General features: G+C 41.7%; 1 protein-coding gene across 6 annotated transcripts; it reads left to right on the top strand.

Annotated features, from left to right (window-relative positions):
- The first annotated feature begins 10 nt into the window (after positions 1–10).
- LOC110492413 (RAF proto-oncogene serine/threonine-protein kinase) lies at positions 11–27,793 on the top strand. 6 transcript variants are annotated; one of them, XM_021566709.2, is made up of 18 exons: positions 11–76; positions 265–335; positions 8,542–8,768; positions 9,175–9,287; positions 9,648–9,750; positions 11,494–11,651; positions 12,713–12,805; positions 15,471–15,624; positions 16,373–16,415; positions 16,556–16,671; positions 17,051–17,168; positions 17,378–17,462; positions 17,954–18,130; positions 18,335–18,381; positions 18,546–18,664; positions 19,156–19,287; positions 25,026–25,160; positions 25,349–27,793. In XM_021566709.2, exons 3-18 carry the CDS (start codon positions 8,568–8,570, stop codon positions 25,487–25,489), a joined length of 1,935 nt encoding a protein of 644 aa, XP_021422384.1. In that variant the 5' UTR covers positions 11–76; positions 265–335; positions 8,542–8,567; the 3' UTR covers positions 25,490–27,793. The 6 variants fall into 6 exon arrangements, with proteins under 6 accessions (XP_021422384.1, XP_036803282.1, XP_021422387.1 ...); XM_021566708.2 differs by lacking the exons at positions 11–76; positions 265–335 and adding exons at positions 1,211–1,447; positions 1,669–1,702; XM_036947386.1 differs by lacking the exons at positions 11–76; positions 265–335 and adding exons at positions 1,280–1,296; positions 1,669–1,702.
- Positions 27,794–27,967: the final 174 nt, after the last annotated feature.

Genomic DNA, 27,967 nt, shown 5'->3' with positions numbered 1-27,967 from the left:
GGTATTTGTTGCTGTCAGGATATGAATTAGGTAGTTGCTGGAATGGAGATTAAATCAGATATATGATCAGAAAATGGTGAGCATTTGACAGGAGAGAGAGGATATTATATGCAACTATAAAATTAGGATGATTATAGCTTTTTTTATAAGGATGTCATCTGCCCGTACATTCAATGTGTGCTAATAGCATTAAGGAGAGCAGGCTGCTGGTCTGTGCTGGTGAGGAGAGCCACATCACCAAACTCTGATCTTTCTCCACAATAGAACTCTGGGCTCTTTGATGTCGTAATCTACCTCAGGGGACCATTGGCTGGGGACCTGATCTTGAACACATGGTGAGTAGAAGGTTTGAAGGTAAGATAGGACCCTAAGATCATATTTCTCCATTTAAGAGCAAACACTTTTAAGCTTGTTCTTTGCTATGAGAAAGGACTTTATTTCATGATGAGAACAGCATGTCTCAAATAAGATAGATGCAGTACATTTCAGTTAAAAAGATTTGCAGGTTTTACATATTTCAAGTCACCATGCAGGTTTTATCTATTTCAAGTCAACAAGCAGGTTTAATCTATATCAAGTAACCAAGATTTTAAAATCTCTTGTCAAAAATCTAATAGACAGGCCTGAAAAGATAGTGTAGTGTAGTGTAGTGTAGATGCTCACTGAACTAGGCTATGGGTAGTGCCTTCTTTTTACCAGATGATGGGGTGCTTTCTGTTCTTTTGATGGATTTCTCCTTCTGCAACTGAATATAAGCATATAGTCTACAAAAAATATAAAATAATATAATTGGCTGCATTTTATGCTGATTCACCATATATTGCACATATTCACAGATTTAGCAATTGAGCAATGTCCTTTTTGTTTTGAAGTTTTGATATAATTACATATTTTGGTGTAAAGTCTGCCTATTGCAATCTCAACACATTTGAATCATCCTGAATGCCTATAGCTAGGCTAAATCTAGTCTAATTTGTGTGCTGTTTGTCAGTGCCCAACCTCCATCACATATTCAAAGTTCATTAATAACATAAGTGTGGTTGTTTTCTATTAACCTACACCTCCACTTTTTGGACTTTGTTTACTTTTCACTAGTTATTCACATAAAAAGTAAATATCATAGTGTCAGAGTGGGTTGGCTGACTTAAATTTGTGTCCTCATTTTTGCGCAGTAAATCGTATGGCTGAAATTCTTGTTATGACTGTGGGGTCCTGTTTCAGTCACTGGCGTCAGGCAGGCGCACGACATGAACTCAAACTCTTTCACCTTCTGTTTATCGCCGTAAATATTGATTGGTATGTGAACAACATAACTACAACCACTTTTTTAAAGTTTTAATTTAGCATCAGGCAAATAGAAGCGGGCGGTTGTATAGTGTCATTCACATGTGACTTTGGGAAGGTGTCTGTTGGACTCGTAGGCTTGTATTTTTTTCTCTCACCCAGGGTAAGTAATGAAAGGAAGGCTAAAGATCTTTTTGGGGGTTGGTTGAGTAACACATCGGGGTTCCTTTCATGTGGGTTATTATTTCATGGTTTGATACTTTGATACATTGTTACTTTCTTTCCGGGCTAAACATTTTGGATTGATCATAACCCGCTACTTTTTTTTCTTTCTTGAATGCGTTGCAAATATGACGATGTCATCGACTCCACATTTTGCTCAAGTTATGGCGGAGCTGAAGTTTTCTAGCTTGTGTTGGTGAGTTTGCTCTGGCAGTGCCATTAATTCTGCACAAAATTGGATTGCAGCTGTCGTCTTTATCACTAGTCAGATCACTTTCAGTCTTGTTGGAGTCAGTAGAACAAATATGTGTATTTTAATGTGATAGGAAAATGGTGATAGATCTGTCTAAAGTTTCGGTTGATGAAGGAGTTTGGATCGTACGGAAAAGGGCCCTAGATAGGCTACTGTCATATTTTAGACAGCGTGGCATTGTTTATGCTATTTCAACCTATGTTTAGAGGAAAAGTTGAAAATAGACTCTAAACTTGTAAATTAGAGGACTGTGTTCAGCCATTTCTACCACTATTCTCCTGCACAAATATATTTACTTATTTTGTCAAATGTAAATGCATTGCATATAACACATTCTATTCTCATTCTATAACACATTGGCATTTGTCATCTCTACTTTTTTTGAAAGATGGAATATGTAGTTATAACCCACTGGGCACAAACTGGTTGAATCAACTTGTTTCGACATAATTTGTCAAGGCATTTTGACGTAGAATCTATGTGGACGATACACTGCATTTGCAAAAAGTGTTTTGAGGGTGACATTTTAACCACAGTATTATGTCATCATGGTAACCAATTTTCAACATAGGCAAGCCTTGTATAACATATGTTGGATTTGTACCTTTGAAACAACGTCAGATCTTCAACGTTATATCCACTATCAGAAGAAGAAAACAAACAATAGGCTGGGCAGCACCTCCTACTGAGAATTGACCTTTTCTACAGCTACTTTTATACATTTGATCTCTCATCAAGGTTTGATATTTGACACTGACTACTACCAATGTGCTGTCATGAGAATGATTATTGAGAGATCCCTTAATAGATTCACTGTTGCCATTAAAGTCATTCCAAAGGTTACGTTTTTAAAGAGCAAATTAAATGCAACCATACACTCACTATAAATCATATATTACCAATGATACTACACTGAACAAAACTATAAATACAACATGCAGCAGTTTCTAAGATTTTTCTGAGTTACAGTTCATATAAGGAAATCAGTCAATTGAAATACATTCATTAGGCCCTAATCAATGGATTTCATGACTGGGAATACAAATATGCATCTGTTGGTCACAGACACACGATACAGTTGAAGTCGAAAGTTTACATACACTTAGGTTGGAGTCATTAAAACTCGTTTTTCAACCACTCCACAAATTTCTTGTTAATAAACTATAGTTTTGGCAAGTCGGTTAGAACATCTACTTTGTGCATGACACAAGTCATTTTTTCCAACAATTGTTTACAGACAGATTATTTCACTTATAATTCATTGTATCACAATTCCAGTGAGTCAGAAGTTTACATACAATAAGTTGACTGTGCCTTTAAACAGCTTGGAAAAATATGTCATGGCTTTAGAAGCTTCTGATAGGCTAATTGACATAATTTGAGTCAATTGGAGGTGTACCTGTGGATGTTTTTTCAAGGCCTACCTTCAAACTCACTGCCTCTTTGCCTGACATCAAGGGAAAATCAACAGAAATCAGCCAAGAACTCAGAAATAAAATTGTAGACCTCCACAAGTCTGGTTCATCCTTGGGAGCAATTTCCAAACACCTGAAGGTACCACGCTCATCTGTACAAACAATAGTATGCAAGTATAAACACCATGGGACCACGCAGCCATCATACCGCTCAGGAAGGAGGCACGTTCTGTCTCCTAGAGATGAACGTACTTTGGTGCGAAAAATGCAAATCAATCCCAGATCAACAAAAAAAGGACATTGTGAAGATGCTGGAGGAAACAGGTACAAAAGTATCTATATCCACAGTAAAATGAGTCCTATATCAAATCAAATCAAATCAAATTTATTTATATAGCCCTTCATACATCAGCTGATATCTCAAAGTGCTGTACAGAAATCGACATAACATGAAAGGCCACTCAGCAAGGAAGAAGCCACTGCTCCAAAACCGCCATAAAACATCTAGACTACGGTTTGCAACTGCACATGGGGACAAAGATGGTACTTTTTGGAGAAATGTCCTCCGGTCTGATGAAACAAAAATATAACTATTTGGCCATAATGACCATCGTTATGTTCAGAGGGAAAAGGGGGAGGCTTGCAAACCGAAGAACACCATCCCAACCATGAAGCACGGGGGTGGCAGCATCATGTTGTGGGGGTGCTTTGCTGCAGGAGGGACTGGTGCACTTCACAAAATAGATGGCATCATGAGGATGGAAAATTATGTGGATATGTTGAAGCAACATCTCAAGACATCAGTCAGGAAGTTAAAGCTTGGTTGCAAATGGGTCTTCCAAATGGACAATGACCCCAAGCATACTTCCAAAATTGTGGCAAAATGACTTAAGGACAACAAAGTCAAGGTATTCGAGTGGTCATCACAAAGCCCTGACATCAATCTCAAAGAACATTTGTGGGCAGAACTGAAACAGTGTGTGCGAGCAAGGAGGCCTACAAACTTGACTCAGTTTCACCAGTTTTGTCAGGAGGAATGGGTCAAAATTCACCCAACTTATTATGGGAAGCTTGTGGAAGGCTACCCCGAAACATTTGACCCAAGTTAAACAATTTTAAAGCAAAGCTGCCAAATACTAATTGAGTGTATGTAAACTTCTGACCCACTGGGAATGTGATGAAAGAAATAAAAGCTGAAATAAATGATTCTCTCTACTATTATTCTGACATTTCACATTCTTAAAATAAAGAGGTGATTTTAACTGACCTAAGACAGGGAATTTTTATTAAGATTAAATATCAGGAATTGTGAAAAACTGAGTTTAAATGTATTTGGCTAAGGTGTATGTAAACTTCCGACATCAACTGTATATACAAAAGTATGTCAACACCCCTTCAAGCTAGTGGATTCGGCAATTTCAGCCACACCGTTACTGACAGGTGTATAAAATCGAGCACACAGCCATGCAATCGCCGTAGACAAACATTGACAGTAGAATGGCCTCACCGAAAAGCTCAGTGACTTTCAACATGGCACTGTCATAGGATGCTACCTTTCCAACAAGTCAGTTCGTCAAATTTCTTCCCTGCTTGAGCTGCCCCGGTCAACTGTAATTTCTGTTATTGTGAAGTGGAAACGTCTAGGAGCAACAACGGCTCGGCCAAAAAGTTGTAGGCCACACAATCTCACAGAATAGGACCGGCAAGTGCTGAAGCGCGTAACACGTAAAAATAATCTATTCTCGGTTGCAACACTCACTCGTACCAAACTTAGTACCAAACTGCCTATGGAAGCAACGTCAGGGCAATAACTTTTCGTCAGGAGCTTCAAAAAATGAGTTTCCATGGCCGAGCAGCTACACAAGTCTAAGATGACCATGCGCAATGCCAAGAGTTGGCTGGAGTGGTGTAAAGCTCGCCACCGTTGGTCTCAGGAGCAGTGTGAACATGTTCTCTGGAGTGAGGAATCACACTTCACCATCTGGCAGTCCGACAGACAAATCTGGGTTTGGTGTATGCCAGGAGAACGCTACCTGCCCGAATGCATAGTGCCAACTGTAATGTTTGGTGGATACGGATTAATGGTCTGGAGCTGTTTTTCATGGTTCGGGCTAGGCCCCTTAGTTCCAGTGAAGGGAATTTGTAATGCTACAGCTTACAATGACATTCTCGACGATTCTGTGCTTCCAACTTTGTGGCAACAGTTTTGGGAAGGCCCTTTACCTTTTTCAGCATGACAATGCCCCAGTGCACAAAGCGAGGTCCATACAGAAATGGTTTGTCGAGATTGGTGTGGAAGAACTTGACTGGCCCGCACAGAGCCCTGACCTCAACCCCATCAAAAATCTTTGGAATAAATTGGAATGCCGGCTGTGAGCCAGGCCAAATCGCCCAATGTCAGTGCCCAACCTCACTAATGCTCTTGTGACTGAATGGAAGCAAGTCCCTGCAGCAATGTTCCAACATCTCGTGGAAGGGCCTTCCCAGAGGAGGGGAGGCTGTGATAGCAGCAAAGGGGGGAACAACTCCATATTAATGCCCATGATTTTGAAATTAGATCTTCGACGAGCAGGTGTCCACATAGAGTGGAGTGTATATTATCACTTGTGAATGATGCCCAGCTTGTATGCAGTATGGGCAGAAACAGCACATGGCTTTTTTTGTGAATTTTTCAAATCATAGTCGCACACCTCATGTAGACTAGCTCATAGACCTATATGTTTTTGTAAGGTTTGTATCACAACTAAAGTGGCCCAATAACGTCTTAAAATTAAGCACATTAATCCACTTTACAACCGATGTAGAGCCTAACTGGCATACAATACATAGGCAATGCTTGAGTTTCAAGTTTGAGGAAGATAATTTCCCTTTATAATAAAGCATTACATGCATAATCACATTTGCGGTCACTTTTGAGAATGGTGTTTTCCCACTAGTTCATTGCATTTTGTAACATTTGCGGCTTAAAGCCTACTCCCGTGTGCTCATTGCTGTGCTTATGATGTGAAGAAATAGCCTAATAGGTTATCAACATTTTAAGCTAAATGTTCTGATCTGTTGCATCAGCCTTGTTGCTTTTAAACTTTTTTGATGAGAGTGGTTGCATTATTTTGGGATCTATCGCATCTCACAGCTGTCCCAGACTATGTTTGGTATATTTATTTCTCGCACAGAAGGACAAGTTGACCAATAAAATAGGTCAACTTTTGTACTATGGGGGATAGTAGATGGACATAGGCTAGTGCTTTTGCTGTTTGTTAGGCCTACTCATCTTGTTGGCTGACGAAAAAGTAAATGTGGGCAGTGCTATCTTCAATATGCACTTCAGAATTCGATAAAAAGGACGTGTGTAGTTGCATCCCCGATGTGTCTGTCTTCACTTGTAGCCTACTTCAGTGCTTAGATGTCTGTGAGAAGGACCTGCTCACGTGACGGGCTTTGGGTAATAAGAATTTAGATATCCGAGAGAGCCATGTGAGTGAGAAGTGCTTTGGAGCACACAGCCGGGAGAAGGGAATTATAATAATTATATTCAACCCAGGGCACAACGACCACTGGCCGCAAAGGGCCGGGATATTCAAGGCATTATCAAGTGCTTGTGAAATTGTGAATGAGAGACTGATGAAGAGGGTACAGTCTTGCACAAAAAACAAAGCAGAGTTCATGCCTTTCATGCAACTTTTGTGCAATCATCATTAGAGTCGCATCATGCAGCCTTAGAATGTATGAAAATCAAAACACATTGCCCAATGTTTGAATCACCGTTGCATAAATAACTCTAAATTAGGCATATAGGAGCACCAGTTTCTTTGTTAACCTCTCAACACAGAATAGCCTCAAGTGCGCGCTCCCTCAGAAATAGTTTGGAGAAAATATCCTTTCTATTTTATTCAGCTATGTTCAAATGTATTCTTAATACTATAAAATAATATAAAATAATGTCACGGAATTCAAAGCAAATTTTGTCTGCTAAATGAACTAGTGTAGCCCACAGCCATATGGCATAGCCATAACAGGGCCTAAAGACATCTGAAATAGACTAAATTTTCTTTGTATCATTTTAGACCTGTCTAAAATAAGTCATGGATTTATTGTGAAGGTGTAGGCTATATTACATGGATTTATTGTGAAGGTGTAGGCTATATTACATGGATTTATTGTGAAGGTGTAGGCTATATTACATGGATTTATTGTGAAGGTGTAGGCAATATTACATGGATTTATTGTGAAGGTGTAGGCTATATTACATGGATTTATTGTGAAGGTGTAGGCTATATTACATGGATTTATTGTGAAGGTGTAGGCTATATTACATGGATTTATTGTGAAGGTGTAGGCTATATTACATGGATTTATTGTGAAGGTGTAGGCTATATTACATGGATTTATTGTGAAGGTGTAGGCTATATTACATGGATTTATTGTGAAGGTGTAGGCTATATTACATGGATTTATTGTGAAGGTGTAGGCTATATTACATGGATTTATTGTGAAGGTGTAGGCTATATTACATGGATTTATTGTGAAGGTGTGGGCTATATTACATGGATTTATTGTGAAGGTGTGGGCTATATTACATGGAGTTATTGTGAAGGTGTAGGCTATATTACATGGATTTATTGTGAAGGTGTAGGCTATATTACATGGATTTATTGTGAAGGTGTAGGCTATATTACATGGATTTATTGTGAAGGTGTAGGCTATATTACATGGATTTATTGTGAAGGTGTAGGCTATATTACATGGATTTATTGTGAAGGTGTAGGCTATATTACATGGATTTATTGTGAAGGTGTAGGCTATATTACATGGATTTATTGTGAAGGTGTAGGCTATATTACATGGATTTATTGTGAAGGTGTAGGCTATATTACATGGATTTATTGTGAAGGTGTAGGCTATATTACATGGAGTTATTGTGAAGGTGTAGGCTATATTACATGGATTTATTGTGAAGGTGTAGGCTATATTACATGGATTTATTATACTTTTTTAAATGTTCTAAAGGTCTGCATCAGTGGCTTGTAGGCTGTGTGGAAGCCAAGAGATGCTAAATGTGTTTATGCTAATTAACGGTCAATTACCGTGAGACCGGCAGTCATTTGCTTGACAATCACCGGCTGACAAAATGGCATGACCGCCACAGCCCTAATAGGACCAATAAAATCACAGAATGTTTTGGAGGACTGTCAAATCCTACTAGCTACTACCACTACTACTACCAGGTAGACTCCTTTCTAGTTTTCTCAGCTACTTTTCAGAATATGCAATGTATTGGGAGTTGTGAGGGAATGAAGACAGACTCTGCATAAACATTGCTATATGATGAATTTCAACCCAACACTTTGACTCCCACTATGTCCCCAGAGCGCTGAGAGCACCAGTGTTTGCTGATGGAGCACCTCCAGGGAGCATGGAAGACCCTGAGCAACGGCTTTGGGATGAAGGACTCTGTGTTCGAGGGCCCTTGCCTTTCCCCGACCATGGTGCAGGGCTTCCCCTCCCAGCGCCGCTCCTCCGACGACAGTAAGATCCCCGACTCCAAGACCAGCAGCACCATCCGCGTCTACCTCCCCAACCAGCAGCGCACAGTGGTGAGTCCATTAGAACAATAATAATAATAGTACATTACTAATCATACATTTCATTTGAAGAGCCTTTCAAAACACCCAAGGACACAAAAAAAATGGAAGCAATGAAACACAGTAGTTTAGGGGACAGTGAGTGAGTGGGATTATGGAAACAACAATACACTGCTGTGCTAATGTTGTTTGAGTGGGGGCTTAATTAACTGAGTCACCTAAGTGCAGTGTGGCAGTCTGTTAGTGGAAAATTGCTACCTAAATTGATTGTCATCATCATACACAGACCAAAGGGCATACCATTATTCCAAATCATCCCATTATCCCAAAAGATAATATATTATACACATGCTTGTGTTTTCACTGGTCCCAGTAAGTGTTGTTGTTGTTGTTGAGTGTTTTAGTTGTGGTCCCTCAGGTGAATGTGAGGCCAGGTATGACCCTGCACAGCTGCCTGATCAAAGCGCTGATGGTGCGGGGTCTGCAACCGGAGTGCTGTGCTGTCTTCAGACTGCACCCAGGACAGAGGAGGTATGCTCTGGGCACTGGGGAACAGAGGGGTGTCACTGGATCTCTGCAGTGTAGGTGAAATGATCCCTAACCACTGATACAGGGTGAGGTATTATTTCACCCACCTAAGGTTAAAAGCTAGGATTTGGGGTGGGACAAGCTGATCCTAGATCTGTGGTTAGGGGCAACTTCTACCTTGAGGTAGGTCCATATGATGCTGTAAGAAAGTGTTCTATTTTTTGCAAAAAAAATAATTCTGCACCTATACAACCTTTCAGGCTAAGACATGTTGAATGACCTTTTCTTGTAAAGGTTGGTTGTGTCAGTCTGCTCTCTAGTATTTGTTACTTTACTTAATGTGTCATGTTCCTTTTCTAACAGTAAAAAGTCACGTATGGATTGGAATACCGACTCTACCTCACTAATTGGGGAAGAACTGCTGGTGAAAGTCTTAGATCATGTCCCCTTGACGACGCACAACTTTGTAAGTAGCCCATAAAGCAGGGGTTTCAAATTCATTTTACCCCGCGGGCTGTATTCAGTCTTAACCGAGGTCCGAATGGCCGCTTTTAAAATGTATTATATTTCCTTGTTGTACACATTTGCACAAAATAGTCCTCTATCCATCGCTTTTGTATTTTTGATGCTCCCTGACTGTCTAGCTTTCATTTTGATAACAGTTAGCAAGCTTGACAGAGTGAAAAGACTATACATTTGAAGTCGGAAATGTACATACACCTTAGCCAAATACATTTAAACTCAGTTTTTCACAATTCCTGACATTTAATCTTAGTAAAAAGAGAGAGAGAATGATTTCAGCTTTTATTTCCTTCATCACATTCCCAGTGGGTCAGAAGTTTACATACACTCAATTAGTATTTGGTAGCGTTGCCTTTAAATTGTTTAACCTGGGTCAAATATTTTGGGTAGCCTTCCACAAGCTTTGCGAGAAGTATGCTTGGGGTCATTGTCCATTTGGAAGACCCATTTGTGAACAAGCTTTAACTTCCTGGCTGATGTCTTGAGATGTTGATTCAATATATCCACATAATTTTCCATCCAGAGCCGCAATCCCTCCTGCAGCAAAGCACCCCCACAACATGATGCTGCCACACCCGTGCTTCACGGTTGGGATGGTGTTCTTCGGCTTGCAAGCCTCCCCCTTTTCCTCAAATGGCCAAACAGTTCTATTTTTGTTTCATCAGACCAGAGGACATTTCTCAAAAGTACAATCTTTGTCCCCATGTGCAATTGCAAACCGTAGTCTGGCTTTTTTATGGCAGTTTTGGAGCAGTGGCTTCTTCCTTGCTGAGCGGCCTTTCAGGTTATGTCGATATAGGTAATTTTACTGTGGATATAGATACTTTTGTACCTGTTTCCTCCAGCATCTTCACAGGGTCTTTTGCTGTTGTTCTGGGATTGATTTGCACTTTTCGCACCAAAGTACTTTCAGCTCTAGGAGTGTTTTTACTTGCGTACTATTGTTTGTACAGATGAACGTGGTACCTTCAGGCATTTGGAAATTGCTCCCAAGGATGAACCAGACTTATGGAGGTCTACAATTTTTTTCCTGAGGTCTTGGCTGATTTCTTTTGATTTTCCCATGATGTCAAGCAAAGAGGCACTGAGTTTGAAGGTAGGCCTTGAAATACATCCACAGATACACCTCCAATTGACTCAAATGATGTCAATTAGCCTATCAGAAGCTTCTAAAGCCATGACATAATTTTCTGGAATTTTCCAAGCTGTTTGAAGGCACAGTCAACTTAGTGTATGTAAACTTCTGACCCACTGGAATTGTGATACAGTGAATTGTAAGTGAAATAATCTGTCTAAACAATAGTTGGAAAAATGACGTGTCATGCACAAAGTAGATGTCCCAACCGACTTGCCAAAACTATAGTTTGTTAACAAGAAATTTGTGGAGTGGTTGAAAAACTAGTTTTAATGACTCAAACCTAAGTGTATGTAAACTTCCGATTTCAACTATAAATGTAAGGACTATACATTTCTATACAGTTTCGATCTGGTTTTAGTCATTTAAAGGTCAATTTAATATCTCCCCCCCCCCCAAAAAAAACAACATTGAAAAAACAAAAATCCGCGGGCTGGATTGAATGGCCATATGTTTGACTCCCCTGCCATAAAGGATTTTACACTGTTTACCCAGGCCGTTAGCATCGGCTGGAAAATAATGAAATACTTAATTTTCCTCTTTAACTTTCAGGTTCGGAAAACATTTCTGAAGTTGGCCTTCTGCGATATATGCCAGAAGTTCCTTTTGAATGGTTTCCGTTGCCAAACATGCGGCTACAAATTCCATGAGCATTGCAGCACCAAAGTGCCCACGATGTGTGTGGATTGGAGCAACATCAGACAGCTCCTGTAAGTCTCCTCTCCTCTTCTGTGCAGCACAAATCAAAATGGTTGCTAACACCTAACTGTTTGTATTGAATAGCAAGAACACTTACAAAACAATATAAATATTAACAGTACAAGTATACAGCAATGGGTGAATAAACAAAATAAGGAACATACTAACAAAAGAGCTAAGTAAGAAAAATGATAGTGGTGCTCTCACAGTCTGCATTGAAGATAGATATTTACATAGAGAATTATTTTGCATGCAGGCTTTAGTTCTCCATATTTCAACAATAAGCATTTGCAGATGGCTATCACTGGCCATGAAGAGATACATTTGTAGATCGCTATCACTGGCCATGAAGAGATACATTTGTAGTTCGCTATCACTGGCCATGAAGAGATATATTTGTAGATGGCTATCACTAGCCATGAAGAGATACATTTATAGATCGCTATCACTGGCCATGAAGAGATACATTTGTAGATGGCTATCACTAGCCATGAAGATATACATTTGTAGATCGCTATCACTAGCCATGAAGAGATACATTTGTAGATGGCTATCACTGGCCATGAAGAGACACATTTGTAGATCGCTATCACTAGCCATGAAGAGATACATTTATAGATCGCTATCACTAGCCATGAAGAGATACATTTTTAGATGGCTATCACTGGCCATGAAGAGATACATTTGTAGATGGCTATCACTGGCCATGAAGACATACATTTGTAGATCGCTATCACTGGCCATGAAGAGATACATTTGTAGATGGCTATCACTAGCCATGAAGAGATACATTTCTAGATGGCTATCACTGGCCATGAAGAGATACATTTGTAGATCGCTATCACTGGCCATGAAGAGATACATTTGTAGATGGCTATCACTGGCCATGAAGAGATACATTTGTAGATGGCTATCACTGGCCATGAAGAGATGCATTTGTAGATTTTTTGTTTCTTATTTATGTTGGATTGTTGAGAAGGATCCTGCAAGTAAGCATTTCGTTGGTCAGTGTATACCATTTGTATCCTGTACATATGACTAATAAAGCTTGAAACTCTCTCTCTCTCTCTAGGTTGTTCCCGACACCAGGTGAAAGTGGGGGTCCATCTCTTCCTCCTCTTACTTCTCGGCGAATGAGAGAATCGCTGTCCCGACTCCCCAGCAGGTAAAGCCACCCCTCCTGCTCTTGAACTCTGACCTATCACTTCAGACCCATGGGTGATACGGGTCCCATGGACCTCTTTCACCCTGGTACTGTGAGCAAGGCTATCTCCAGGCAGCAACAGAACATCAGCAATCAAATAACTACAGAAGTACAGCCAAAGTCTTCCTCTTGACTTAACATTTAATGACGGCTAAGGGTTGCGTGTGGTTGTAATTGATTTAACTACAGTACAGTAAGGTTTACTAAGTCTTTGGCTCTCAGAGGTAATGGTGGCCAAATGTTAAGGGTTCTTTGGTTGCCATGTTTGACTGGCCCTCAGCTGATGCAGCTGTAAGTTGTAAAGCACCTTAACCAAGGCCTCAAACCGAATCAATGCCTGTTTTTTGTCTCTAGCTTTATGATGTAACCAGAGGTGTGAAAAGAGGCTGTTGTTTCAGAAGCATTTATTACAGTTTAAAAGCACTCAGATCATTGCCAAATTAGCTCGTACACAGTATCAAGTTGTTTGGTGCAGAACAATCTCAAATGCTCTTCGAAACAAAGTCCTGTTTTGGCCAAAAGGGGGATTTGTTCTCATAGAGTGCTTTACAGGGTTAGAAGTGTGGTCTAATACAGTATGAGTGCTGTTATGCTATGTCACTAGCATGGAGTGCCACTTTCACCAGCAACTGACAGTACAGTACAATATACTTTCCAGTCAGCAGTGAACCAAGACCAGAATCACACTTAGCATCACTGAATCAACAAGAACTTTAATGAGAGTGCAAGGAGAATTGTCACCTACCACCATTCTGAAAGGCTAACTAGCAATCATGAGTTGCATAGGCTCCTAGAAAATAATGGCACATGCAAGAAATGAAAAACCATATGCTTTCCCTCCAAGTTATTGTGAAATAGGTACTACTCTGAGATTGGATCTTAATTTGATTACTCTGTTGTTGCTGAGAATTTTCTTGCGCTGCAGGAAATGCAGATGAGCGTCGAGATTTACATAAATTCACAGAAATATATGTATATCTCCCGCACTAACAAACTGTTATACTAGCAGAATTGCACTTGTCATGTAGCCCAATTTTGGCCAGCTAATAGGCTAATTACAGATTAAACATTACATCGTCGGAAAAGTGTGAAAGTTAAAATCCTGTTGCTGTAGGATTTTTTTACTGCGACAATACTGTTCAAATTTAGATCCCACATCTGTGCCATGTGAATTGTTTTGGTAGGATTTGTGCTAACTTTGACTGCTGAGCTTTGTAGCGTAACATCATAGCAAATTCTTGGCAAAAACTGAGGTTGAAATACTTCCCCTAGTGAATGGGGTAGTATTTGTAGAATGGAAATCCTAATACCTAGAACATTTCCCTGTTATTGAATTTAGTAGAATCTCAATGTGTGCAGGACTGTGTTTGTTCAACTATCAAGAAAGTAGAGGATAGATTTTGAGATGTAGTGTCAAACGGTCACTGCCTGAAACAGAAACGGCCTTCTAACCATGTCACATAGTAACCATGTCACATAGTAACCATGTCACATAGTGACCATGTCACATAGTGACCATGTCACATAGTAACCATGTCACATAGTGACCATGTCACATAGTGACCATGTCACATAGTAACCATGTCACATAGTGACCATGTCACATAGTGACCATGTCACATAGTAACCATGTCACATAGTAACCATGTCACATAGTAACCATGTCACATAGTGACCATGTCACATAGTAACCATGTCACATAGTAACCATGTCACATAGTAACCATGTCACATAGTGACCATGTCACATATGTGACATGGTTACTATGTGACATGGTTACTATGTGACATGGTCACTATGTCACATAGTAACCATGTCACATAGTGACCATGTCACATAGTAACCATGTCACATAGTGACCATTTCACATAGTAACCATTTCACATAGTAACCATGTCACATAGTGACCATGTCACATAGTGACCATGTCACATAGTAACCATTTCACATAGTAACCATGTCACATAGTAACCATGTCACATAGTGAGGGTGTTCTAGGGTGTGCCTTCTAACCATGTCACATAGTGAGGGTGTTCCCTGGTGTGCCTTCTAACCATGTCACATAGTGAGGGTGTTCTAGGGTGTGCCTTTTAACCATGTCACATAGTGAGGGTGTTCTAGGGTGTGCCTTCTAACCATGTCACATAGTGAGGGTGTTCTAGGGTGTGCCTTCTAACCATGTCACATAGTAATGGTTGTTCTAGGGTGTGCCTTCTAACCATGTCACATAGTGAGGGTGTTCTAGGGTGTGCCTTCTAACCATGTCACATAGTGAGGGTGTTCTAGGGTGTGCCTGAGAAAAATGTCACATAATGGCAGAAATGAAACTGACAAGCTACCATCCACTACACCCCTGTGAGATTGATTGTAAGAAGTTGTAGAATTATCTTGTGTGTGAATTATTATTATTTTTTGCATTAGAAGAGCCACTCAATGGTATCTCAGACTAAGATAAACAAAAATAGTAATTATTCAATCATGGTAATAATATTTGATGCTTTTTTATCCAAACAATTGTCATGACAAAACCATGACACTATTCTATCTTACTAATGCACTTAATGTGTTGTGTTCAGTGTCCCTACTTTTCCTAAGCCTGATGTTGCCCCTGTATTCACCCCTCAGCTCTCTTAACCGCTGCTCCACCCCTCACGCCTTCAACTACACGGCCCCCTACCCACCCACGGGGGGAGCTCTGTCCCAGAGGCAGCGCTCCACCTCCACGCCCAACGTCCACATGGTCAGCACCACCATGCCCGTCGACAGCAGCATGATGGAGGTAACAACACACCACGCGGGTCCCCAGGGGACTCCTGGAAGTCCAGGCAGCCCATCCTAAAATAACCTCCCTGCCCGATCTGGCCCTTCTTGCACGCTCGGAATCTCAACCATCTTCTCCGTAACTTCTGTCATCCCTCCCTCCCCCTTACTGTTTCTACTAAGTAATGAATCTATAGCATGATTACAATTTACTTTAATCTATAGCATGATTTCCTTGATTGTGTTCTATTCTCTTTGTTTCATTTCACTTTTTATATGCAGCACTTTACTGTATTCCTTTCTGATTCATTAGTTTCCATACCCGTGTAATTTGAAAAATGATAACTTGATAGCTGTATCTAATATGCCCACAAAATGTAACACCTGGGTAGCACTCTATCTCTCCTCATCTCCCTTTCCTTCCCTGTCCCACTGTGTTGTGCCCTGATGGGGACTAGCTAGATGGTCTGAATACCTCCCCTAGCTCATGGTGCAGGTGTTTCTGGCTGAAGAGGAGAGTAGGTATTATTCGCTTCTCCAACTCTTTTGTTGAGGCGACGTCAGAGAGCCCAGACAAGGCTAGGAGGCAGAGTGTCAGAGTGTGGTGTGATAAATAACATGGCATGCCTTTCAACAGACTACTATCCACATGCTTTTATAGTTTCTTTAACTGAATGATCTAACTGAATTATGAAACTGTTGAATGACTTGTGTTCATTTGATATGTGTAAAAATCTGAAGGAATATTTTGTTTTGTGTTTTCCTAGGAAGCAATGCGTAATCATGAAGCAATGCGTAATCATGACTCAGGTAAGATTTTAAAAGGTGGTTGCCCCACATGAGTGGCACAGTTTCTGCTAAGCTAATGGAAACATGCACAACATCCCACAACAACACTTTCTGTCATAACCTGCCATTCTAAATACCATTGGTCCATCTTCCCTTCCTAGGCGGGAGTTCCCCCAGCCAGAGTCCCACAGGCTGGTCCCAGTCCCAGTCTAACACCCCAGCTCCAGACAGACGAGAGAGGGCTCCTTCATTCAACACTCAGGAGAAACACAAAATAGTAAGTTAGACAGCCCCTGTAGTTTGTACACTGACTGTGAATGAATAGCATCTCAATAGTACTTTTAATTCCTACATTCTTTTAAAACAGGGTTTCAAAAGAGTTATTCAACTGTCCCAATAGAAGAACACTTTTTGGTTCCAGGTTGAACCATTCTGTGTTCCATGTAGAACCCTTTCCACAGAGGGTTCTACATGGAACCCAGAATGGTTGTATCTGGAACCAAAAAGGGTTCTTCAAAGGGTTCTCTCTTAAGGGCCAGCCGAAAAAAAGATAGCACCCTTTTTTGTAAGAGTGTAGGAATAACTGTATAAGTGAATTGTATGTACGATCTACTTTAGATGGAGAATGTGGCCTTATATTGACTATCCCACTGCAGCGTCCGAGGGACAAGCGGGACTCCAGTTATTACTGGGAGATTGAGGCCAGTGAAGTGGTTCTTCACTCCTGTATCGGCTCAGGCTCCTTCGGAACGGTGTATAAAGGGAAATGGCACGGTGAGCACGCTTCTGGATGGCACCTGTTGGATAAACACAATGCTTGTAATGCTTGGTTATGCTGTTGCGAAGGTCTACAAAGGTTTGTGAGGAGTTCTGGATCTTCCAATCATGCCAATGAGTTGACTTGAACACTTGTACTGAGCCTAGTCTACATGGTCACACAGCAGCGTAGACCGTTTCTGTACCACGTTGTTTGTCTGTTGTAGGTGACGTAGCGGTGAAGATCCTAAAGGTGATTGACCCCACGCCAGAGCAGTTCCAGGCCTTCAGAAACGAGGTGGCTGTCCTTAGGTAAGAGAGGGTGAGAGCAGTGAGAGAACTATAATAATAATAATTTGGTGGGTGCTTATATTTGTCCTATTGCACACATGTACAAGTGTGTATTTATTGGAAATGTGTTTTTTGCATATCCCAAATCCCACTGAAACACTCTCAGAGAGTGGGGTCATGACCTGGGTCTGCCATTATTAACAACGACCCCTATAGAGTTAAGTGTCTTGCTCAAGATTTTTCACCTTGTTTGACTAGCAACCCTTCGGTTACTGGCCAAACGCTCTAACCACTAGGCTTTCTGTTGCCCTATAGTGATATTCTTATTGAATTCATCACTTTAGAGAGAACAATATATTGACCTTATGTGTTTATTGTTGGTAGATTATCTTCATGCAGCATTATCTCATCTTTGTTTTGGTGATTTCCTCTTCCTGTGTATCGCCCTCTCACTCTTGCTCTCCCTCTCTCTCTCGCTGTCTGTATGTCTCTCTCCTTCTTTTTGGCCGCAGGAAAACGCGGCACGTCAACATCCTGTTGTTCATGGGCTACATGACGAAGGACAACCTGGCCATCGTGACCCAGTGGTGTGAGGGCAGCAGCCTCTACAAACACCTTCACGTCCAGGAGACCAACTTCCAGATGTTCCAGCTTATAGACATTGCCAGGCAGACAGCTCAGGGCATGGAGTGAGTCCACACAGCAGGGACAAGCTTAGCTGTAGATTGGTGCTACTTATAGCTCTATAGGAATACTAGGTTTACAAGGGTGTTAGCTTTAGATTGACGCTATAAAAAGGTGATAGCTTTAGAAGGATATTATGTTTATTATTGTATTATTAACATGCAACTGAAATGTCGTAAATTCCCATTTTCACTGTATTTTACTTTCAGCTATTTGCACGCCAAAAACATCATCCACCGGGACATGAAGTCAAACAGTATCCTTTTCTTCACTGTTTTAAGCTCTGTCACTTTGTTGTGACAACTGAATAGAAAATAGTGTTGGCTTGAAATTAGACAAATGATGTATGAGTTCAAAGTCATAGTATTTTTCACAGATTCAGCAGTCTGCCACAGCTCTGCTTCCTTGACAGTGGTACAGATATCTTCCTACATGAGGGCCTGACGGTGAAGATAGGAGACTTTGGTCTGGCCACAGTCAAGGCCAGGTGGAGTGGTTCTCACCAGGTGGAGCAACCCTCAGGGTCCATACTGTGGATGGTCAGTAAGAGGAAAATGTCAATGTCACGCTAGAAGAAAAGTACCTTACTTTCGTTGCTGTTGAGATTGGGCCTGAGAGATGGGGTTCAGGCAGGGGTGGGCAACTCCAGTCCTCGGGGGCCTGATTGGTGTCACACTTTTTCCCCATCCCTAGCAAACACAGCTGATTAATCAAATTGCATTCTAAACTGAAGATCATGATTAGGTGATTATTGGAGTCAGGTGTGTTAGCTGAGGCTGGGGCAAAACTGTGACACCAATCAGGCCCCCGAGGACTGGAATTGCCCACCCCTGGGTTAAGGGGAGCAGTTTCTTAATCTGGGAAAATGTGTTCGTTTTGGTGGCCGTGCACTCCAGCAATCGTTTGACTTGTCTCTTTTGAAAATGAAACTTAGAAGCCACACCTTTGAGATGTACTGATTATGGTTCCTGGAATTAAAAATGAAATCAATTTAAACAAGTTTGTCTGTTATTCTATCCTCTGTTCTCAGGCTCCTGAGGTTATCCGTATGCAGGACAACATGCCCTATAGTTTCCAGTCTGACGTGTACTCCTACGGTGTTGTCCTCCATGAGCTGATGACGGGAGAGCTGCCATACTCACAGATAGCCAACAGAGACCAGGTAAACCCAGCCTGCCACACAGCCACCTCTAAAACCATGGTAGTCTATATTTCAGTTGTGCTAAATGTAGGGACAGATACTGTCCTGCCTTGTTTGATTTTAACAAATCAAATATAACTAAGATTGTGTGACCCAGTTTCAGCCACGGGCATAAATGTACAGTGCCTTGCGAAAGTATTCGGCCCCCTTGAACTTTGCAACCTTTTGCTACATTTCAGGCTTCAAACATAAAGATATAAAACTGTATTTTTTTGTGAAGAATCAACAACAAGTGGGACACAATCATGAAGTGGAACGACATTTATTGGATATTTCAAACTTTTTTAACAAATCAAAAACTGAAAAATTGGGCGTGCAAAATTATTCAGCCCCCTTAAGTTAATACTTTGTAGCGCCACCTTTTGCTGCGATTACAGCTGTAAGTCGCTTGGGGTATGTCTCTATCAGTTTTGCACATCGAGAGACTGAAATGTTTTCCCATTCCTCCTTGCAAAACAGCTCGAGCTCAGTGAGGTTGGATGGAGAGCATTTGTGAACAGCAGTTTTCAGTTCTTTCCACAGATTCTCCATTGGATTCAGGTCTGGACTTTGACTTGGCCATTCTAACACCTGGATATGTTTATTTTTGAACCATTCCATTGTAGATTTTGCTTTATGTTTTGGATCATTGTCTTGTTGGAAGACAAATCTCCGTCCCAGTCTCAGGGCTTTTGCAGACTCCATCAGGTTTTCTTCCAGAATGGTCCTGTATTTGGCTCCATCCATCTTCCCATCAATTTTAACCATCTTCCCTGTCCCTGCTGAAGAAAAGCAGGCCCAAACCATGATGCTGCCACCACCATGTTTGACAGTGAGGATGGTGTGTTCAGCTGTGTTGCTTTTACGCCAAACATAACGTTTTGCATTGTTGCCAAAAAGTTCAATTTTGGTTTCATCTGACCAGAGCACATTCTTCCATATGTTTGGTGTGTCTCCCAGGTGGCTTGTGGCAAACTTTAAACGACACTTTTTATGGATATCTTTAAGAAATTGCTTTCTTCTTGCCACTCTTCCATAAAGGCCAGATTTGTGCAATATACGACTGATTGTTGTCCTATGGACAGAGTCTCCCACCTCAGCTGTAGATCTCTGCAGTTCATCCAGAGTGATCATGGGCCTCTCGGCTGCATCTCTGATCAGTCTTCATGATGCTCTCTGCGCTTTTAACGGACCTCTGAGACTATCACAGTGCAGGTGCATTTATACGGAGACTTGATTACACACAGGTGGATTGTATTTATCATCATTAGTCATTTAGGTCAACATTGGATCATTCAGAGATCCTCACTGAACTTCTGGAGAGAGTTTGCTGCACTGAAAGTAAAGGGGCTGAATAATTTTGCACGCCCAATTTTGCAGTTTTTGTTTGTTAAAAAAGTTTGAAATATCCAATACATGTCGTTCCACTTCATGATTATGTCCCACTTGTTGTTGATTCTTCACAAAAAAATACAGTTTCATATCTTTATGTTTGAAGCCTGAAATGTGGCAAAAGGTCGCAAAGTTCAAGGGGGCCGAATACTTTCGCAAGGCACTGTACTTATTTTGATCTAGTATCTCTCTCGCTCTCGCTCTGTCTGTCTCTCTCAAATCAAATCAGTTTATTTGTCACGTGCGCCGAATACAACAGGTTTCACCTTACAGTGAAATGCTTACTTACAGACTCTAACCAATAGTGCAAAAAAAGGTATTAGGTGAACTATAGGTAGGTAAATAAATAAAACAACAGTAAAAACACAGGCTATATACAGTAGCGAGGCTATAAAAGTAGTGAGGCTACATACAGACTCCGGTTAGTCAGGCTGATTGAGGTAGTATGTACATGTAGAATGGGTAAAGTGGCTATGCATATATGATGAACAGAGAGTAGCAGTAGCGTAAAAGAGGGGTTGCCGGGTGGTGGGTGGCGGGACACAATGCAGATAGCCCGGTTAGCCAATGTGTGGGAGCACTGGTTGGTCGGCCCAATTGAGGTAGTATGTACATGAATGTATAGTTAAAGTGACTATGCATATATGATACATAGAGAGGAGCAGCAGCGTAGAAGAGGGGTTGGGGGGGGCAGACAATGCAAATAGTCCAGGTAGCCATTTGATTACCTGTTCAGCAGTCTTATGCCTTGGGGGTAAAAACTGTTGAGAAGCCTTTTTGTCCTAGACTTGGCACTCTGGTACCGCTTGCCATGTGGTAGTAGAGAGAACAGTCTATGAGTGGGGTGGCTGGTGTCTTTGACAATTTTTAGGGACTTCATCTGACACCGGCTGGTGTAGAGGTCCTGGATGGCAGGCAGCTTAGCCCCAGTGATGTACTGGGCCGTACACACTACCCTCTGAAGTCCCTTGTGGTCAGAGGCTGAGCAATTACCGTACCAGGCAGTGATGCAACCAGTCAGAATGCTCTCGATGTTGCAGCTGTAGAACCTTTTGAGTATCTCAGGACCCATGCCAAATCTTTTCAATCTCCTGAGGGGGAATAAACTTTGGCGTGCCCTCTTCACGACTGTCTTGGTGTGCTTGGACCATTCTAGTTTGCTGTTGATGTGGACACCAAGGAACTTGAAGCTCTCAACCTGCTCCACTACAGCCCCGTCGATGAGAATGGGGGCGTGCTCGGTCCTCCTTTTCCTGTAGTCCACAATCATCTCCTTGGTCTTGGTTACGTTGAGGGCTACAGTGCCTTGCGAAAGTATTCGGCCCCCTTGAACTTTGCAACCTTTTGCCACATTTCAGGCTTCAAACATAAAGATATAAAACTGTATTTTTTTATGAAGAATCAACAACAAGTGGGACACAATCATGAAGTGGAACGACATTTATTGGATATTTCAAACTTTTTTAACAAATCAAAAACTGAAAAATTGGGCATGCAAAATTATTCAGCCCCTTTACTTTCAGTGCAGCAAACTCTCTCCAGAAGTTCAGTGAGGATCTCTGAATGATCCAATGTTGACCTAAATGACTAATGATGAGAAATACAATCCACCTGTGTGTAATCAAGTCTCCGTTTAAATGCACCTGCACTGTGATAGTCTTAGAGGTCCGTTAAAAGCGCAGAGAGCATCATGAAGAACAAGGAACACACCAGGCAGGTCCGAGATACTGTTGTGAAGAAGTTTAAAGCCGGATTTGGATACAAACATTTTTCCAAGCTTTAAACATCCCAAGGAGCACTGTGCAAGCGATAATATTGAAATGGAAGGAGTATCAGACCACTGCAAATCTACCAAGACCTGGCCGTCCCTCTAAACTTTCAGCTCATACAAGGAGAAGACTGATCAGAGATGCAGCCAAGAGGCCCATGATCACTCTGGATGAACTGCAGAGATCTACAGCTGAGGTGGGAGACTCTGTCCATAGGACAACAATCAGTCGTATATTGCACAAATCTGGCCTTTATGGAAGAGTGGCAAGAAGAAAGCCATTTCTTAAAGATATCCATAAAAAGTGTTGTTTAAAGTGTGCCACAAGCCACCTGGGAGACACACCAAACATGTGGAAGAAGGTGCTCTGATCAGATGAAAACAAAATTGAACTTTTTGGCAACAATGCAAAACGTTATGTTTGGCGTAAAAGCAACACAGCAGAACACACCATCCCCACTGTCAAACATGGTGGTGGCAGCATCATGGTTTGGGCCTGCTTTTCTTCAGCAGGGACAGGGAAGATGGTTAAAATTGATGGGAAGATGGATGGAGCCAAATACAGGACCATTCTGGAAGAAAACCTGATGGAGTCTGCAAAAGACCTGAGACTGGGACAGAGATTTGTCTTCCAACAAGACAATGATCCAAAACATAATGCAAAATCTACAATGGAATGGTTCAAAAATAAACATATCCAGGTGTTAGAATGGCCAAGTCAAAGTCCAGACCTGAATCCAATCGAGAATCTGTGGAAAGAACTGAAAACTGCTGTTCACAAATGCTCTCCATCCAACCTCACTGAGCTCGAGCTGTTTTGCAAGGAGGAATGGGAAAAAATGTCAGTCTCTCGATGTGCAAAACTGATAGAGACATACCCCAAGCGACTTACAGCTGTAATCGCAGCAAAAGGTGGCGCTACAAAGTAGTAACTTAAGTAGGCTGAATAATTTTGCACGCCCAATTTTTCAGTTTTTGATTTGTTAAAAAAGTTTGAAATATCCAATAAATGTCATTCCACTTCATGATTGTGTCCCACTTGTTGTTGATTCTTCACAAAAAAATACAGTTTTATATCTTTATGTTTGAAGCCTGAAATGTGGCAAAAGGTCGCAAAGTTCAAGGGGGCCGAATACTTTCGCAAGGCACTGTAAGTTGTTATTCTGGCACCACCCGGCCAGGTCTCTGACCTCCTCCCTATAGGCTGTCTCGTCGTTGTCGGTGATCAGGCCTACCACTGTTGTGTCGTCTGCAAACTTAATGATGGTGTTGGAGTCGTGCCTGGCCATGCAGTCGTGGGTGAACAGGGAGTACAGGAGGGGACTGAGCACACACCCCTGGGAGCTCCAGTGTTGAGGATCAGCGTGGCAGATGTGTTGCTACCTACCTTCACCACCTGGGGGCGGCCCGTCCGGAAGTCCAGGATCCAGTTGCAGAGGGAGGTGTTTAGTCCCAGGATCCTTAGCTTAGTGATGAGCTTTGAGAGTACTATGGTGTTGAACACTGAGCTAGTCGCTAATCAATGAATAGCATTCTCACATAAGTGTTCCTTTTGTTCAGTTGGGAAAGGGCAGTGTGGAGTGCAATAGAGATTGCATCATCTGTGTATCTGTTTGGGCGGTATGCAAATTGGAGTGGGTCTAGGGTTTCTGGGATAATGGTGTTGATGTGAGCCATTACCAACCTTTCAAAGCACTTCATGGCTACGGACGTGAGTGCTACGGGTCTGTAGTCATTTAGGCAGGTTGCCTTTGTGTTCTTGTGCACAGGGACTATGATGGTCTGCTTGAAACATGTTGTATTACAGACTCAGTCAGGGACATGTTGAAAATGTCAGTGAAGACATCTGCCAGTTGGTCAGCACATGCTCAGAGCACACGTCCTGGTAATCCGTCTGGCTCCGCAGCCTTGTGTATGTTGACCTGTTTAAAGGTCTTACGCACGTCGGCTACGGAGAGCGTGATCACACAGTCGTCCGGAACAGCTGATGCTCTCATGCATGCCTCAGTGTTGCTTGCCTCGAAGCGAGCATAGAACTGATTTAGCTCGTCTGGTGGGCTTGTGTCACTGGGCAGCTCGCGGCTGTGCTTCCCTTTGTAGTCTGTAAAAGTTTGCAAGCACTGCCACACAAGACGAGCGTCGGAGCCGGTGTAGTATGATTCAATCTTAGCCCTGTATTGACGCTTTGCTTGTGTGATGGTTCGTCACAGGGCATGACATGATTTATTGTAAGCTGGAACATGTTCCAGTCTGTGATAGCAAAACAGTCCTGTAGCTTAGCATCTGCTTCATCTGACCACTTTTTTTAATAGACCGAGCCAATGGTGCTTCCTGCTTTAATTTTTGCTTGTAAGCAGGAATCAGGAAGATAGGGCCATAGTCAAGTTCTGTCATAAGGACTGTCTCATAGGTATTATTAGTGACTGGTTGTGACCTCCACAGAAAATAACACCCTTATCTCTGTCTCCATTGTCAGATCATCTTCATGGTGGGCTGGGGGTACCTGTCTCAGACCTCTATTCCTTACCCCTGACCTCTAACCCTTTTTCTCCCTCTATAGATCATCTTCATGGTGGGCCGGGGGTACCTGTCTCCAGATCTCAGTAAGCTTTATAAGAGCTGTCCTAAGGCCATGAAGAGGCTGGTGGCCGACTGCATCAAGAAGATCAAGGACGAGAGGCCACTGTTCCCCCAGGTACTAGCTAATGAGTTTTCTCTGTACATTATCTTGACACCTTTATTGACTGAAGTGGGTTGAAAGGTCTCTGGAGTTGAATGTAAATTACACTGTAGCAAAGGCCTCCAAATTTGATGGGAGCGCTGCTCGGTACTCATCCAATCTACCCCTCTTTCGCTCTCTCTTTTCCTCTCCCTCTCTTCCAGATCCTGTCGTCAATTGAGCTGCTCCAGCACTCCCTGCCTAAGATCAACCGCAGTGCCTCAGAACCCTCCATGCACAGAGCCTCCCACACCGAGGATATTAACGTCTTCACTTCCACCTATAGCAGACTGCCTGTGTTCTGAACTACAATACTCAACCTGTCCCTCCTACCTGCTCCTGTTCTAAAACATACACGTGTGTGCATGAGCACACACACACACACACACACACACACCCCAAATATCTACAGTGGGTTATGAAAGTATTCACCCCCCTTGGCATTTTTCCTATTTTGTTGCCTTACAACCTGGAATTAAATAGATTTTTGGGGGGTTTGTATCATTTGATTTACACAACATGTCTACCACTTTGAAGATGCAAAGTATTTTTTGTTGTGAAACAAACAAGAAATAAGACCAAAAAAATTAAAACTTGAGCGTGCATAACTATTCACCCCCCCCCCCAAAGGCAATACGTTGTAAAGCCATCTTTTCAATAATTACAGCTGCAAGTCTCTTGGGGTATGTCTCTATAAGCTTGGCACATCTAGCCACTGGGATTTTTGCCCATTCTTCAAGGCAAAACTGCGCTTGCTTGGATGGGTTCCCCTGGCGTACAGCAATCTTTAAGTCATACCACAGAATCTCAATTGAATTGAGGTCTGGGCTTTGACCATTCCAAGACATTAAAATGTTTCCCCTTATACCACTCAGGTGTTGCTTTAGCAGTATGCCTAGGGTCATTGTCCTGCTGGAATGTGAACCTCTGTCCCAGTCTCAAATCTCTGGAAGACTGAAACAGGTTTCCCTCAAGAATTTCCCTGTATTTAGAGCCATCCATCATTCCTTCAATTCTGACCCAGTCCATGCCAATGAAAAACATCCCCACATCATGATGCTGCCATCACCATGCTTCACGGTGAGGATGGTGTTCTCGGGGTGATGAGAGGTGTTAGGTTTGCGCCAGACATAGCGTTTTCCTTGATGGCCAAAAAGCTACATTTAGTCTCATGTGACCAGATTACCTTCTTCCATATGTTTGGGGAGTCTCCCACATGCATTTTGGCGACCACCAAACATTTTTGCTTATTTTTTTCTTTAAGCAATGGCTTTTTTCTGGCCACTCTTCTGTAAAGCCCACCTCTGTGGAGTGTATGGCTTAAAGTAGTCCTATGGACAGATACTCCAATCTCCTCTGTGGAGCTTTGCAGCCCATTCAGGGTTATCTTTGGTCTCTTTGTTGCCTCTCTGATTAATGCCCTCCTTGCCTGGTCCTTGAGTTTTGGTGGGCAGCCCTCTCTTGGAAGGTTTGTTGTGGTGCGATATTCTTTCAATTTTTTAATAATGGATTAAATGGTGCTCTGTGGGATGTTCAAAGTTTCCAAATAAAAATCAATTTAAATTACAGGTTATAATGCAACAAAATAGGAAAAATGCCAAGGGGATGAATACTTTTGCAAGGCATTGTATGGCGTAGAAAAAGACGAGTGACGGGTTTAAAGGAATCCTCTGACAGTGACGGTGGATGGGATCAATATGGGATTTCAGTCACTGACTGAGTTTTTCCAGTGACTGTTTTGGTATGGAGAGAAGATAAAAATATTGACTACCCATTGGGTTGGAGAAGATGATTGATGGTGAATGAAATTCATGCAAATTATAGGGTTAATCAGAGGCCTACTGTAATTTTCTCCATTGCTAAAATGGGTGCAATGGACAGTGGCAATGCAGTTAGTGGAACATGTAAATATGTGAAAGAAAGCACACCTACCTGGGGACAGAGAGGCAGAGACAGTGAAGGAAATGCCTGAGAGAGAGTGAAATAAGAGGCTCTCTATCTCTGAGCTGTGAAGCACACCTTTCTGTCTGACAGGACTGACTGCCCTAGTTTCTTATGAAGAAGATATTCTCTAAGCTGACCTGCCTGAAGAGGAGATGAAGCCTAGACCAACCACCTTCTAGGATGATTCTTATCAAAAACAGTGTGGTCCATCTATTGGTTTTGCAGGGGTATTTGATTGTACATAGTCTTAAATCAGATAGAGATTTGAAATTATTATCAATGTCTTCATCTTCATGCTTTTATAATTGTTTTCCTTAATTCTGGAAAAAAATTATAACTTGTCAGACAGTCAAGCATGACTGATTGATTTTTATTTGGACGTTTTAACAAACGCAATGGCTATGTTTCTACGGTCCATGTGATTGGTTCATGGCTTTGCAGAGTGTTCTGCTCAGTAGTTACCCACACATTTGAATCAGCCTTCTCTTTGGGTAAACCATCATGAGCTGGATATTGGGCAATTGTCTTTAATATTTAAAAAATGATTTGAAATCTAATTTGCATTTTGTCTGCCATGTCTCTTTCAGGAGGTACATTTCTTTTTTATTGTAAACGTGAGAATGTTGTTTATTTCATGTTATTTTAATAAAATGAAGTTAAACTAATGTGCGTAAGTGTTCAACACCTTCCATTCTTTGTTGCTACTAACTGGTAAAAGGACTGTGTTCACTCATAACAATAACTGTCAATCAAAGTGTATGTTGCCTGTGCACGAACAAAGGCATTGGTTGGCTATGAAAAATTGCGATGACACAGACTTTGGCCATCTACATTAAAAT

This window comes from Oncorhynchus mykiss, chromosome 16 (assembly GCF_013265735.2).
Source record: "Oncorhynchus mykiss isolate Arlee chromosome 16, USDA_OmykA_1.1, whole genome shotgun sequence".
Taxonomy (NCBI): domain Eukaryota; kingdom Metazoa; phylum Chordata; class Actinopteri; order Salmoniformes; family Salmonidae; genus Oncorhynchus; species Oncorhynchus mykiss.
Note: the sequence above shows the minus strand (reverse complement) of the source record. Positions and strands in the feature narration are given on the sequence as shown.

Coding starts and splice junctions, on each gene's coding strand:
- LOC110492413 (XM_021566709.2), top strand. CDS start 8,568: ATGGAGCACCTCCAGGGAGCATGGAAGACCCTGAGCAACGGCTTTGGG. Junction 17,169..17,377: donor GTATAAAGGGAAATGGCACG/GTGAGCACGCTT, acceptor TGTCTGTTGTAG/GTGACGTAGCGGTGAAGATC. Junction 18,665..19,155: donor CAGGGTCCATACTGTGGATG/GTCAGTAAGAGG, acceptor CTCTGTTCTCAG/GCTCCTGAGGTTATCCGTAT.